Genomic DNA, 14,745 nt, shown 5'->3' on the forward strand with positions numbered 1-14,745 from the left:
CAGGGTGTCAGTTAGATCAGTGCAGTTCCTGTGATACTGTAAAAAATGCTAAATCATGATTACATTCGAGATGTTTGAAAAAGTCATTTTCCAGACCAGTCAATTGCCCAAAGGGTTTAGGACAGATTATACGTAACATGTGTACGCAACTGCTGAGGTAAATAGACACAATTTTATGTTCCAAAAATGTATAAGGGGGACCAAAGTGAATGTCCAACGTTTATGTTATGGTAACACACTAATATCAGGGAAATATCAACACTAAAAAATATCCAGCAGAACCAAACACTGCCCACACACTGACCTTTGAGACCAGCCAACGGGCTCCGCCTTATTGCCAGGTAGACTTCCTAACCCGGTCTTGCATTAGCTCTCTGCGTCATAGTAGATACCAGCGATGGAAACATTGAAGCTTTAAGCATGCCTTGGCCCGGCACAATTAACCACAGTGAATGGTGTTAAGAAAGAAACATGTTAGCCTCCAAATGATGAGCCTGGTCTTCTCCCCCACTGTAGACGCTGAACGAGATGACCGAGCTGCTCTCCTCTAGAAGTAACTACAGCACCTACCGGCGAGTATACAGCGAGTGCACCGGATTCAAGATCCCCATACTGGGTGTGCATTTGAAAGACTTGGTGTCACTGAATGAAGCATTACCCAGCTTCTTGGAGGACAACAAGATCAACCTGAGCAAGCTTCATAGTTTGTACCATCAGATCCTAGACCTGCAGCAGCTGCAGCAGGCGGAGGCACCCTTCAATTTCAGCATGGATGTGGTTCACCTTCTGACGGTAGGCAGAGTTACATGCTCCATTTACCATCTTTGTCATCAAATCGAGCATCCATAATGTTATCCACTTGGATGCTGCTAGGGGGATAAACTGCCTCTCTCATGTATTAACTTTTTCTGCTTAGAACAGTTTAATTGACACTTTTTTTGACTTCCTAGCCTGTAGTAAAAATGTGATATTGCTGTGATACAGAAATTGTGAGGTACAAATGTAGATATATCTTTCAGGATTCCTTGTTCACCATGTTTGCTTTGAACGAGAGCCCCAAAAGGCACTTTCCTTAATGAATACAGCATTGAACTCCTTCAGTGATCTTTTCTTAAAGTCTGTGTGATGTAGGCATGGCCGAAATTGCCCAAAAACACTGTCACATATTTCCCTCCAGAAAAGGCTAGGTACCCTGTTGCCCATTCTGGAAGCATTCTGTGGCCTAACGGCTCCCATACCCCTTACAAAAATGACACAGTGTATGGAAACCCCATTTCCCAATTAAAGATAATCACTTGAGTCACCTGTCCAGCTATCAGCCATTTTCCTTAACTGGGGCTGTAGCTATCAACTGTGAAGCAGGTGCCCCGACAATGTGACCCAAAGGCATAAGGGGCTCAGTGAGCCTTAAAAATTGCTGACTAGTACTACATGACCGACTATTAGTAGCCCGTTTTCCTTCATTGCACTAGGGCTCTGGCACCCTTGTTATTCCTCTGTCTTTAACCTATTGGCCTTTTCTAAAGCCTCATGCCACTCTCAGTTGTTGCATCACTGGGCCTATGGATGCATCATTAACAGTCCAAAGTTAGAATAACTAGTTCCTGTCACAAAATGTCATGGAAAAAATGCATGCAGCTCATTTACCAAGGAATCATCCCTGTGCAAAACAAGCATTTGCAATGCAATAGGTCACCATTACTGAAAGTGCGAGTTAATGGAGCTGCAAATTATAAGTAATGCAAGACCTATTGCATTGCAAATGCTTGTTTTTTTTAAAGAGCCTGCGTGTGGTGGAAGGGAGCGAAGAGAGCTGCGATTAAACAACTCCGTGGCGTCTGAAGGGGGAGGCCGGAAAGAGAGCAGGCCTAGCCTTCTAGGAATATACCAGCATTTATAGTAAATTGGGAGAAGCAGCAGTTAAAGTAAGGCATGCATGGGAATCACTTCCAGTTCAAACACCTTTGCATGGGGTCGTGATTGGATACACACAGAAGGGGTGGGGATAATGAAAATGGAACTTTGAACATGTTGTGACTCGGGCTGGCTGCTCTGAAGCATTGCTTCTGCTGTGACAAGCGATCGGCTCTCAGGAGACAGCAGCAAGGGAGTGGTTCAGGATGAAGGAAGGATGGGGAGAGGAGAGGACAGGGGAGCAAGTTGGATTAACAGTGAACAGCGGGAGGGGGTAATTGTAGTATGGGAGACCAACCAGCTGTGGGCTCAGCGCCTTCAGAAAAAACAAATCAATTGGTTTACCAGCATGAAATGAATAAATGCAAATACGCTGTACTGAAACCAGCTCCAATCTTAACCAATTAAAGGTGCACTTAAAGTCACAGTGGCACAGTTTATAAATAAACAGAGGCAAGAGGCCATGCTACAGTGTGAAATAAAGAAATGAAAATACGCTGTAGTGAAAGCGGCGCCATTCTTAAACAATCAAAGGCACGCTTAAGGTAAAAGTGGTGCTCCACCAAACTAGGCAAAACCTAATAAGAAAAGAGTGCTCAAAGAGCACCATAAATAACAGTGATGGTAAGAATACATGTAGCCGTGGCAGACCTCATGGAAAAATATAAAAGTGTAAAATGAGGGACTACTAAGCCTATTCACAAATGAAATGCCAGCATTTACAAAGGACAGTAACAAGAGCCAATTGATAAGATGGGCGGAAAATGGGCGGAGCTTAAAGTCAATACCTGAATACAGCATGTCTCAAAGAGACAGCGCAAGCGCTGCCTTTGCACGGCCTAAAAAGGCCTTTTTTATCCCAAGCCCTCACAATAGGGTTGCGATGAAGCTCACATAAACAAGAGGTAACTGCATGCTCTGCTGACCACTAATGATGATAGAACATGCTTTGAAGGTCTCATTTGTTAATTCAGCGCCACATAAGCATGTATTATTTTACTCTTCCGCCTGTGGATTCCAGTGTCAACCGAATTAAAGTTTGTCAGCGTGCAAGGCTCCTGCTGAAATTGTTGTTCTTTTATCATTTGAGCTGAAGGCTTTCTTTCACTAAAAGAAAGCCCATCCGAAGCGTAGCAAAAGCCCCCTGAAACCCCTATGGCCTCCGCCCTTCAAGAGGACCCTATTCAGGCCGTGCCCTATAAATATATTTGAGATATTGGAGTCTCGGCGGCCCCTGACCACAGTCTTCAGGGCTACCCCCATCCTTTAGCAATACGCCATTGAATACACCAAGTACACCACCCGTTCGTTTCCCAGTCTCTACTGTTACTCAATGGCAGCTGCTGCGCACACATGCCCATGGGGTTCGCATTGCTGCGGTCTTTCAAGGGATAGCAGCTGCCAGAGAATGTAAATGTAAATGTAAATGTAGTTGAGCTTATATAGCGCACAGCTACCCGCAGTGGGTTTCCCGGCGCTTGCTTAGGGAACCCTTCCTGGTATTCCCCTGTGAGATAGCAGGGTATCCACAAGGTGAAAGTCAGGCATCCCGCCGCGAGGGGCCGTTGTGGAGATTAAGCAAGCTATTGCCCAGAGTCGCAGAGTGTGAACCCGTGAGTCGAGGAGGCACCGGGGCGAGAATTATCGAGTCCGTGGAATTTTTTAGCCCAAGACCCTGCCGAGGCGGGGAATTGAACCCTGGTCCAGGACCGATCTCAGCTTCCGGGTCTGCTGCCTCTAACCCCTGAGCCACACTTCTCCACAGAATGGTACAGGTGCTCTTCTACCTCTGCAAGGAGCTTTAAGGGATATAAAACACCATCATTTACCCGAAGCCTTCCCACCCCTTCCTCTATGGTTTCTGTCACTCACTGACAGCTGCAGCAGGAACCAGTCCTGCAAGACTTCTGTTGCAAATTTTAGTTGGTTACAGTAGACACTTGGGAATGGAGTGTGAATAAAATATCATTGCAGTGTCCTCTGTGCAGTAAAGATTGGAAAATGGGAAATTATTACAAGTTACTGCACATGTTCCAAGGGATATGATTACGTGGAGAGACTTCAACATCTCTACATGGTCTGATGTCAGATATTTTAGAATGTGCTTATGCCACTCGAGGTGCCTTCAGACTTTGTAATGAATCACTTCCTACTGGCAGTCTAATAATTAGAGTGCAGACCATGATATTCCTATCAATGAAATTTGTTCAGCCTTAACTATGCATTTAACTAGAAAAAAATCCATCTTTAAGGCTAATGTTTAAGGAAATGTTTATTACTCATTCATACATAAGTGTGACCCTACACACATGCTAGATATATGAATTGCAGTCTAAACACCAACATGGTGAACAATTTACAGCCATTGAAGTTTAAGTCTTTTGAGACTAGATGTCTACAAGTCTGATGGCCTTAGTTGAACATAGTTATCTATCACCTTCATGTGCTCAATCGGGTCCAGGCTTACCATCCTCTGCTACTGTATGACCTTCCTCTTCCCAAAATCACTTTGAAGTGCATCTTGCACTGCATGCTACCTACAAACAGACAAATAAAGCAAAAGAGTGTGGCCAAAGTATTACTTACAGAATGTTCCTGTCGGCCATGATTGCCCAAACAGGCTTCTGTCACCCTTCATTTCTTACTCTATAATCCCTTAGGGGATTTTCATAGCTCTTCACTCATTCTGTGCTACACCACCTAACTCTGCAACCAGCTGACCTTTTTGTCAGGTCTTTGAAAGGTACAGTGACTAATTCTTGTTTCAATTGAAGCCCCATCTTGCACTTCTATTACATAGGTTTGGCACCAAATATAAATACCAATGATCTATCACGTATGTGATTCTACCAAATTTGCCCTTTGGTATGTGAACTCCGTTCTTCACACTCATTCATGTCTTGAATCCCCGTCCGTTGGGTGTGAGAGTAGTCCAGGTGTTGCTCCTCCGTAATGGTGGTGGGACATTGCTCAACTCGTCAGATTCAGTCAAAGAAAAATAAAGTGATAATGACACAATAATATTATTTTATTTTTCTATGACACTGGCACTGGATGCGGCTTACATCTGTAGAGCGGGTTGGCGCTGGGCCATGACAGGGGGGAGTGCTGAGCACTTAGAAATGTACATATCAGATTGACTGGCCGTCTTAGGTCGGGCAAATTGACATGCACACTTCTATTTGTCCAACCTAGCTGTTGGAGAAAAAACACAGGCTCCAGGCAGTGTCTGAGCGGCAGATCAGTCTGCTCAGACCAATCCTGGTGCTGTTCTCATATAATGAGAGATGCGCCTGCATTGGGTGGGGAGTCTATGCTTTCCCAGTGACTCACGGGAGAGAAGCACTGAAGTCGCTGTCGAAGGCAGCAGAAACAACAGGTATGTTTTTTAAATTATGTTTTGGCCAACGTTCTCCCCACCCTTGCCTGCCCCCATCTTCATTTTCTGGTGGCCACCACTGGATTAGCCTTGTGCCCACTAAGCAGCGCTTGAGCTAATAATACCCACATGAATTAAAGCAAAATGCAATATTATGTAAAGAAGTGGTGCAGGGATTCTGCTCCGGAACAGAACTATGCTTGGGATCATAAACCATCGGCATGTAGGGACTGAGTCATCATACCACCTTTTTTTTCTATGAGCCAGAGTCCGACTAGCTATAGTACCTCACTTGCTTTCCTGACCTTACCAGAGAAACAAGTGAGTTGGCACCTCAGATCACAACAATCCCGGTCCTCCCAGGGATTGCGGTAATAGGACACACCCTTTTGCTCTCTCACTCGCACTCATCCACAGTAAAATGAATAAGAGACACAAAGGAAGTTTAAAATATTTATTCAAACTATTGTGTTTTAAAATGCAGTTTTTGCGCCACAATTAGAAAACAAATCCATACTATAAATACTGTTAGCCTTGTCAATAAACCATATACCATAAAAAGCCCTGTCATGTTATAAGACGGAATATCCTGAACTCCCCTCCCTTGCAAAGAAGCTCAATGATTATATATCAAAGATCTCTGGGATTAGTGGCAGACCCCTACCTTAGCATTCATAGATGGACATTCTACATCTCAGCTGACGTGTAATATTGCCTCAAGACCTTCGCTCGATGTGTCTACCTAAAATTCTCTGCTCAGTTAAATGACGTGTGCTCATAAACAGCAGCTGTATTCTCGTGTTATGTCTAGGTGCTAGTGCCTGACCAGAAAGAATGACAAGAGGCATTGTTGTTTGACCTTGTCTATAGTGTTCTGAATAAATCCCAATAAAGGAACAGAACATGAAACCATACGCAGGCTTTGTGAAAATACAATGTTGCACAAAAGCAAGCGTGTTTATATAGTAACATGTGGAAAAGAAAGTGCGGCCTACAACATGCACAATTAGGCTAACATAGGGAAAACTACAATGGGCCATGCAGGAAACACACGTCAGAAGGTAAATGTAGAGAATACTAGATTACACCATAAATGTGACAACATACACAGAGTGTGGGGCTCTTCTTAAAATAGTAACACTGAAAATCCTTTCTCTTACCTAACCAGTTGCTAAGCTTTGACTGGGTTTCATTGCCATAGGTGACATTGCCACCCTTAGCTGATATGAGGGAATCCCCATACATCAGACAGTGTGCAAAAACATACATGCGAACAGAGGGAACTCTCACAACCTCCCTTCTCCCACTCTCCATCCCATTGCCCGCTCTCCTTGCACTCCTGCTCATCACAAAGAGACCTCCCCTCTTGCTGACTTCACCCCTCAACCAGCCCGGGTCTCCCCCCGCCCCTCCCACTGTCCAATCCTCCGCCTCCCCTCCACGTGATTCATAATCCACTTTCAGAGCATGCTGCAAAGGAAATAAACCAAGTACTTCTATCTCTCAAAATTGTCATTCAAGGGGGCGTGGCCAAGATGGCGGTCTAGTCGGACGTGTCTCGACGAGGCTCCCCGGCCCTGAACCCCAAAGCCCTTCTATATCTGCGTGTTACACCCCAAAACCGCTGTTTTGGTAGTCGGGGCCGACACGCCTGCTCCTGATATACTTCCGCCGAGGCTCCGGACTGCGCAGCCCTCCGGAGCCTGATTACACACGCCAGGGACTCCCGGCCTTAACTATCGAGGAAATGGCGCCCGCGGACGCTGGCCGCCGGGAGTGAGCCCGGAGCCCTGCACCCCGGGGCCGGGGCAGTCGGAGAAGACAAGCGCCGACTCTGCCGGGGCCTCAGGTGAAAACGCAGCGACCGCGAAGCGTACCCCCGGCTGACACGAAGGCAGAGGCCCCGGCCGGCGGCGGCACCGGCGACCAGACCACTCGAGCCCCCGGCTTTGGGCCTGGTCCGGGAGGAGACCGGAGCCGGAGGGCTGTTCCTGCGCACCGGGTGCTGGTGGGATCCCTGGGAGATCTGCGGACCCCCGGAGATAAGAGCAGAAGCCCCCCCCGCAGCTGGAAAAGGGAGCTTGCACAGAAGTAAGCAGGGCGGGCTGCGACGAGGGTGCCGGACCGAGCCCCGGCCCACATAGGCCGCGGTCGCACCAGGGAGGACTGAGGCGGGGCAATGCTGTACGCCCCTGGCGCCTAGCAGAGCCACTTACCCCCGAACGAGGAGCTGGAGCCGGCCGCTGCTGGTCGGGAACCGCGCTGAGGGGACGACGGAGGCGGAGCTCGGAACGCCGTTATCGACCCAGGGGGGTGTGCAGACCTGACCCCTCCAGTCACCTTGGAAGCACCTACGACCCACAACCCACTTCCACGGACCACGCTGGGACCCCCGAGACGAGTCCTGCACGGGGCGGTTTGCCCCCAGAGCCTGTAGCCACTACCGGAGATTGACAGCTAAGGTTTCGAGCCTTGAGGCGGGACCCCCGAGCACGCAAGCAGAGGCGCTGCGGTCCCCCGGCCCACAACTCCCACGGCCCAGCAGAGACATCGGCCTGGACATGTAAGCATCCACCACCGCCACGCCAAATTGAGGTGCCCCATCGGTCTTCCCCTTGGATATCCCGCCTGGCCCTGCTCACTGGCCCGGACCCGGCTCACCGCCAGACGACTCCCAAGCACCCCGACCACACAGGACCACATATTGGCCCAGCACCTACCATACGACGGACTCGGTTAGCTCAACAGCCCTAACAGGACCTACACCCACCGTCACCTGAGTGTCACCAGCGCCCTTCTGAACTCCCACGTCGGGACTTCACGGTCCCACATATCGGTGACATGGCTCACGCGGGACGCAAGGGAACCCGGAATATCGTAGACCTCCACAAAAACGCGACGAAAGGGGAAAAGGCCCAGACCTCGGCGTCCCCGAAGGCGCCGGCAAGCCCCCTGGGACAGGATGACGAGACCGCCCCCATCACTAAAGCCTTCCTGGCTTCCCTCTTTAACACTCTGAGGGACGACTTCCAAACCTTGAAACAGGAATTGGCGGGAGAACAACGGGAGCTGCGTCGAGACCTAGACGGCCTGGGCGAGCGAGTGGCATCGGTGGAATAGGCAGACCAATCCCGCAGCATGGAAGTGGAAAGGCTGCAGCAGGAGATTCTCCGTCTCCAAAACCAGCAAGTAGATTTACAGTCGCACTCAGAGGACCTTGAGAACCGCTCCCGGCGGAACAACATAAGGGTCCGTGGAGCCCCCTTGAAGTCCGAAGGGAACAATATAGTCGAGTATCTGCAGGACCTATTCCGAGAGATCCTGGGAGAGTCGGAGGAATTTATGATACGGATCGACCGGGCACATAGGGTCGGCATGGCACGAAGGGCGCCAGCCCCGCCCCCAGACATACTGGCCTTCCTCCCGGACTTCCCCTTGAAGGAACGTATTCTACGAGAGGCCCGAGCGAAACAACCAATCCTCTTCCGGGACGAACCCATAGCTCTCTTCCAAGACCTTTCCGCCATCACCCTACAGAAACGTAAATCCTTCCGGATAACGACGAACTTTCTGACAGATAACGGAATACCTTACTCCTGAGGCCACCCGTTTCGTCTAATCTTTAGGTGGAAAGGATCGCTGCACCAGATCAAGTCACTCCGTGACACTTGTGCTTTACTGGATATTGATGTGCCGAAGGAAGCAGGTTCTAGAGACGCATCTCCTAGCAGATCGCAAGATGGCCCCTTGCGGCGACCAGGGGAGGGATGGCAGACAGTACGACGGAGGCGATCCCCGAAGTCCATCCCGAAACCTGACCCTGCTACAGTCGCTCAAGAACGAGAGGCGGCTGTGCAAGAAGTAGCGGATAACACGGCGACCAAACTGTAAGACAATATTTTCCAGGGGTTTGATTTCACACTTCAGCTCTGCATGGGGTGACGGGTCGGGGAGCCGCCGATTCGGCCGCTGCCGCGTTACCCTCTACACTGACTTACTACGGACCTGCGCCTTGCGCAAGTAGGCCTGAGACTATAATTTGTTCTAGTTTCAGGGTTTGTTCTGGGGAGGTTGAGGGGAAGGCAGGGATGTGGGGGGGGCGCAGGTGGGCCTGGGGAAGTTCTGGAAGGCTGGTTTGAAGGGGGGGTGGGGAGGATGAGTTGGGAGTTGGTATTAAGGGGGGGGAGAGGGGGTTCTCCTTGTCCACGTCCTTTGGAGTTCCCCTGGGGGTTCCTAGGCCATCACACGCAGAACGCGGAGCAGCTCTGCCTCAGACTGTTGCAGGCCTGGCGCCGCGCGTAGCTAGCCCAGCTAACTGCTTAGAATGACACACCCCCTGACAGTTCTCTCGCTTAACGTGCGAGGGCTCAATAACCCTATCAAGCGCAAAGCGGTCCTATCTCTCCTAGAAAACTCGAAGGCGGACATCTGCCTCCTGCAGGAAACTCATCTGCTGCCCAAGGACCAACACAGACTTAAGTCCCGCGCCTTTCCCTGGCAGTTCTTCTCGTCTGCTAACAAGAAGGTAGCCGGGGTAGCGATATTAGTGGCCAAATCCCTTAGGGGGAGGGTTCTACAAAAGGAGGCCGAGATTAGGGGCAGGTTATTAGTCCATCGCTTCCAAGTTGCCAGTCAGACATTGTTAGTGGGTACCGTCTATGCACCCAACGAAGGCCAGGAGAAATTTCTGCACACTGCCCTGGAGGCGGCCACAGCTACCACGCATCCACATTTACTACTCGGGGGGATCTTAATCTTGTGTTTCACAACACAGCGGACCGCTCTGGCCAGCGGTCCGGTCAAGTGGGGGCACTGTCGGCTGCGGGGCACACTCACATCTCGGAACTGGATCTCGTTGATCTTTGGAGACACGCACACCCACGGGCGACAGCATACACTTATTACTCCGTGGCCCACAAAACATATGCGCGACTTGACCACTTTTTATGCTCCTCCCAACTGGTGCTTCAAGCACAGGACGTGGAGATCCTCACGGCCTCTCTGTCTGATCACTCACCGGTGGTGGCATCCTTCCTTGTCTCGGCCGCGTCCAGCCCTCAGCGGCACTGGCGGTTGCGAGATGGTCTCCTACAGGCTCCATCCACGTTGGAGCGGATTAAGACGGTGCCTGCTCAGTTCCTCACTCACAACGCCAACGACGATACCTCTAAGGCTACACAATGGGCGGCTCTTAAGGCGGTCCTCCGCGGTGAATTTATCTCCATAGCTACGGCTAACAATAGGGAACGCGCGCAGAAACGAGCCAAACTCACCCAGCGAGTGGCTGAACTGGAGCAGATGCACCAGCGCACGGGGGCGGCGCGGGCATGGCGTCAGCTATGCATGGAACGGAAAATGCTGGCGGCCCTACACCAGGATGTGGCAGAATATGCTGCCATGCGCCTCAGACACGCGTACTATACCGGAGGGGACCGCTGCGGGAAATTGCTGGTGAGCAGATTGCGGGAGCAGCGCCAGAGGCAACATGTCCATACCCTCCAGCCCAGCCACGGCGCCCCCATCACAGACGATGCAGCCATCGCCGCTGCCTTTGGTGACTACTACGCTGATCTTTATGCAGCGGACCGCCTTGACCTGCAAGATGGCCGAGATTACCTGTGAGGCGCAACTCTCCCATCCCTAAATGAGGCACAGACAGCGTTCCTCGACCGGCCCATAGGCCTGGAGGAGGTCATATCTGCGATTTCTCACCTCAAACTGGGGAAATCCCCGGGCCCGGATGGCTACACAGCGGCCTTCTATAAGACCCTTTGCCCACAAGTGGCCCCGCTGCTGAGAGATCTCTTCAACACCTTCGATCAGCCTGGTGCCATCCCCCCTGACCTGCTGGAGGCGGCCATTTCGGTAATTCCCAAGTCGGGACGGGACCCCACCCAATGCGGCTCGTACCGGCCGATCTCCCTGTTGAATATTGATCTGAAGCTCTACACCGGCATCCTTGCGAGTCGCCTAGCACCCTATATGCAGCAACTGGTGGAGCCCGACCAGGCAGGCTTCATCCCACAGCGGCAAACAAGCGACAACACCAGGCGAGTCCTCCACCTCATAGAGGCGGGGTCACGGACGAGACCGGACTGCATGCTCCTCACGATCGATGCGGAGAAGGCATTCAATAGGGTACATTGGCCCTATCTAGACCTGGTGCTACAACGATTCGGGGTGGGGGAAACCCTTCGCAACAGTGTATTTAACTGTTACCGCCGACCAAACGCGGCAGTCCGGGTTAACGGCCACACCTCCCCACGGTTTGCAATTGGCAGGGGAACTAGACAGGGGTGCCCACTCTCTCCCCTCCTGTTCGCGCTCTATATGGAGCCATTGGCGCAGTGGGTGAGGCAGCACGATCTCATTACGGGCATCCCATTTGGCGGGGACACACACACGATCAGTTTGTACGCTGACGACATCTTACTATCCCTAACCAACCCGATGCAATCCCTCCGAGCGCTCTTCGTTGAGCTTCACGCCTTTGCGCTGGCCTCGGGCTTTAAGATTAATGTGGCGAAATCGAAGGCCCTGAATATATCGCTATCGCCAGAGGTGCTAGAGGACGCCAAGGCTGAGTTTGACCTACAGTGGTCAGCATGTACAATCCCATACTTGGGGAGTCCTGCTGGCCCCGGCGGTGCAAGCCACCGCAGAGGCCAACTACGCTAGACTCAGTTCCCGACTTCGTGACAATCTTAGAAGGTGGAAACAGCTCAATCTGTCCTGGCTGGGGCGTATCGCTGCCGTCAAGATGACCCTGCTGCCCCAGATTCTTTACATATTCCATATTACTGCTCAGAAAGTACATCTCTCCGCACTTACTCACCTCAGTCCCTTCTAGATCAGCACAATCTGCTCCACTACCTGCCCCCAGCTCGAACGGTCCGAAGCTAATGCTCCTCGGAACCCATCCAAAGCATCACACCTAACCCTTACAGAGCACCCAGACTCAACACCAATGCCTTAAACATTAATAATCTCATGCAGATCCCCTTCACACACACACCGCTCACTGATAGCCTGCACAAACCTCACCTGAACTGCATGTTACTAAACTGCAGGTCAGCGGTTAAACATGCTGCAGACCTTGCCCAAGAACTGGACCTCCTTGTCTTCACAGAAACCTGTCTCAATGACTCCTCTCTTCTTATCTTTGACATACTAGTCCCTCCCAGCCACAAAATTATCAGACTAGACCGCGTCAAGAAAATAGGAGGTGGCATAGCCTGCATCTTCCGCAACTCTCTCATAGCAAAACAATCCTCCTAAGCTAATCTCTTTTCCTGTGAATACTTAGGAATAGACATCACTAGTGCAGACAGACTCTTATGCTCCCTTCACATCTTCTACCACCCCCGTGGTGATAAACTCCCTCTAATTGTTCAAACTATGGCAAACATCTCCTCCAACCTGGGCCATCACTACCCACAGATCTTCCTTGGTGACTTCAACCTCCACTGGAATGACCCGCATGATCAGGCGGTTAACACTCTCAAGAACTTCCTAACAGACATCTCTCTCTCTCAATTCTGCGACAACCCCACACACAACTTAGGCTCGACACTTGATCTAATCACTTCCAACCCCAACACCATTCATCTCAAATCTATTCTTCCCTGTGACTGGTCGGACCATTACTATATCAACTTCCTTATCCTTGAATGCTGGTTCCCCAATAGATCACAACCACTAAATTCAAAACACTGGAAAAGATCGCTTCTCAACACTAGCACTAATGATCTCATAACGCACTGCAATGACTCCCTTCCACCGCCTGAAAACATGACCGACGTGCACAACCTCACTGAACACTATAACAATGCCATGCTCTTGGCGCTGAATGCTAGGGCCCCCCTACAACTAAAAAGAATACCCGTCAAGGATTCCAAACCTTGGTTAAACGTGGAAGACGCAGCCTTAGACTAGCTGAACGCACTTGGAGATCCACTCCCTCCACGGAACTTCTAAAAATCCTAAGACTCAAAAGAAGTAGATACAACAAACTCATTAGTTCCACAAAACTTTCCTTCTTCAAAGCCCAACTTGACAAAGCAAGAAATCACCCAAAACGACTATTTGAGCTGATTAAAACACAAGCCAAAGTGTGAAGCGGTTGCTGACTTCTTCCTAGAAAAGTTGAACAAAATTTCATCTGATCTAAGGTCTGCTGCACTCTTACTTTCACTGCCTCCTCCCTCTCCATGCCCCCCCAGCCAGTCTGTTTTCTCTCCCAAAAACAATGCCTCTTGGAGTCAATTCACACCCATCGATGACATTACCATCCTGAACACTCTCTCGACCATTAAACCCTCAAACCACTTCAATGACCCCCTCCCCCCCAACTTCTATAAAGAAATGATAGTCTCATTAGCACCGCTCTGGTCCAAGATCATCAACATCATCATCTCTCCGTCAAGGCGAGATCCCGGACTGCCTGAAGGAGGGCCTAGTGCTCCCCATCCTTAAAAAACCCTTGGCTGACCTGGAAGACCTGAATAATTACAGACCAATCACAAACATTCCTACCCTGGCTAAACTACTGGAGACATGTGTACATGAACAACTGCGCAGACACATTAAACAATTCCAGCTCCTCGACCAATTTCAATCGGGTTTCCGCACTGGCCACAGTCCCGAAACGGCCCTCACTTACATAGTGGATGACACTCTCACTTTACTGGACCAGAACGAAGCCTGCCTGTTAATTCTTCACGATCTCTCATCTGCATTCGACACTGTCAAGCATGACAATCTTCTCCACCTCCTTGAATGCAGAATGAGACTATCTGGCACGGTCCTTAAATGGTTTGCCTCTTTCTTCAACAATAGAACTCAAAGAGTCAAATCCAATCAGACTCTATCCAACCCCAGTCCCTGCATGCTGGGTGTTCCAGAAGGGTCCTCACTCTCCCCCACGCTCTTTAACCTTTTGCTGGAACTACTGACGCTAATTCTTAAAGCCACTAACACCCAATATCACATGTACGCCGATGACACCCAACTATATATGAAAATTTCCTCCCCCAAAGACATCAATGCTCTCAACGGAACCCTGCTCAAAACCCTAAACTGGCTTACCTCCAACCACCTTAAACTAAACGCCCTCAAGACGGAATTCCTCCTCATTGCACCGGCTAGGCAAACCCCCACTGTTGTGAAATATCTCTCTAATCTCACCGCACTCAAATGCACACCACACCTCATTGACTCCACGAAATAACTTGGAATTCTGCTTGATAAAAACCTAAACATGCAAGATCACATCAGAGCATCTACCAAAGGAGCGAAGTTCCAGCTGTGCATCCTAAGAAAACTCAAACTCTATCTGCCTCAAGAGGACTTCAAATTGGCAGTGCAAGCACTGGTCATCTCCAGACTAGAATATGTCAGTGCTACTTTATGCGGACTGCCGAAACTCAGCTTAGCCCCCATCAGAGCTTCGC

At 50.2% G+C, this 14,745-nt stretch overlaps 1 protein-coding gene across 3 annotated transcripts in view; it reads left to right on the top strand.

The window, feature by feature from the left end:
* Positions 1 to 14,745, top strand: part of LOC144781995 (RAS guanyl-releasing protein 4-like) — a 426,385-nt gene that overhangs the window by 260,779 nt on the left and 150,861 nt on the right. For all 3 annotated transcript variants that reach the window (XM_078661092.1, XM_078661093.1, XM_078661094.1), the window contains one exon: positions 517 to 792. In XM_078661092.1, the coding sequence (XP_078517218.1) occupies positions 517 to 792 (276 nt within the window). The remainder of the gene's footprint in view (positions 1 to 516; positions 793 to 14,745) is intronic.

Source organism: Lissotriton helveticus, chromosome 9, assembly GCF_964261635.1.
Source record: "Lissotriton helveticus chromosome 9, aLisHel1.1, whole genome shotgun sequence".
Taxonomy (NCBI): Eukaryota; Metazoa; Chordata; class Amphibia; order Caudata; family Salamandridae; genus Lissotriton; species Lissotriton helveticus.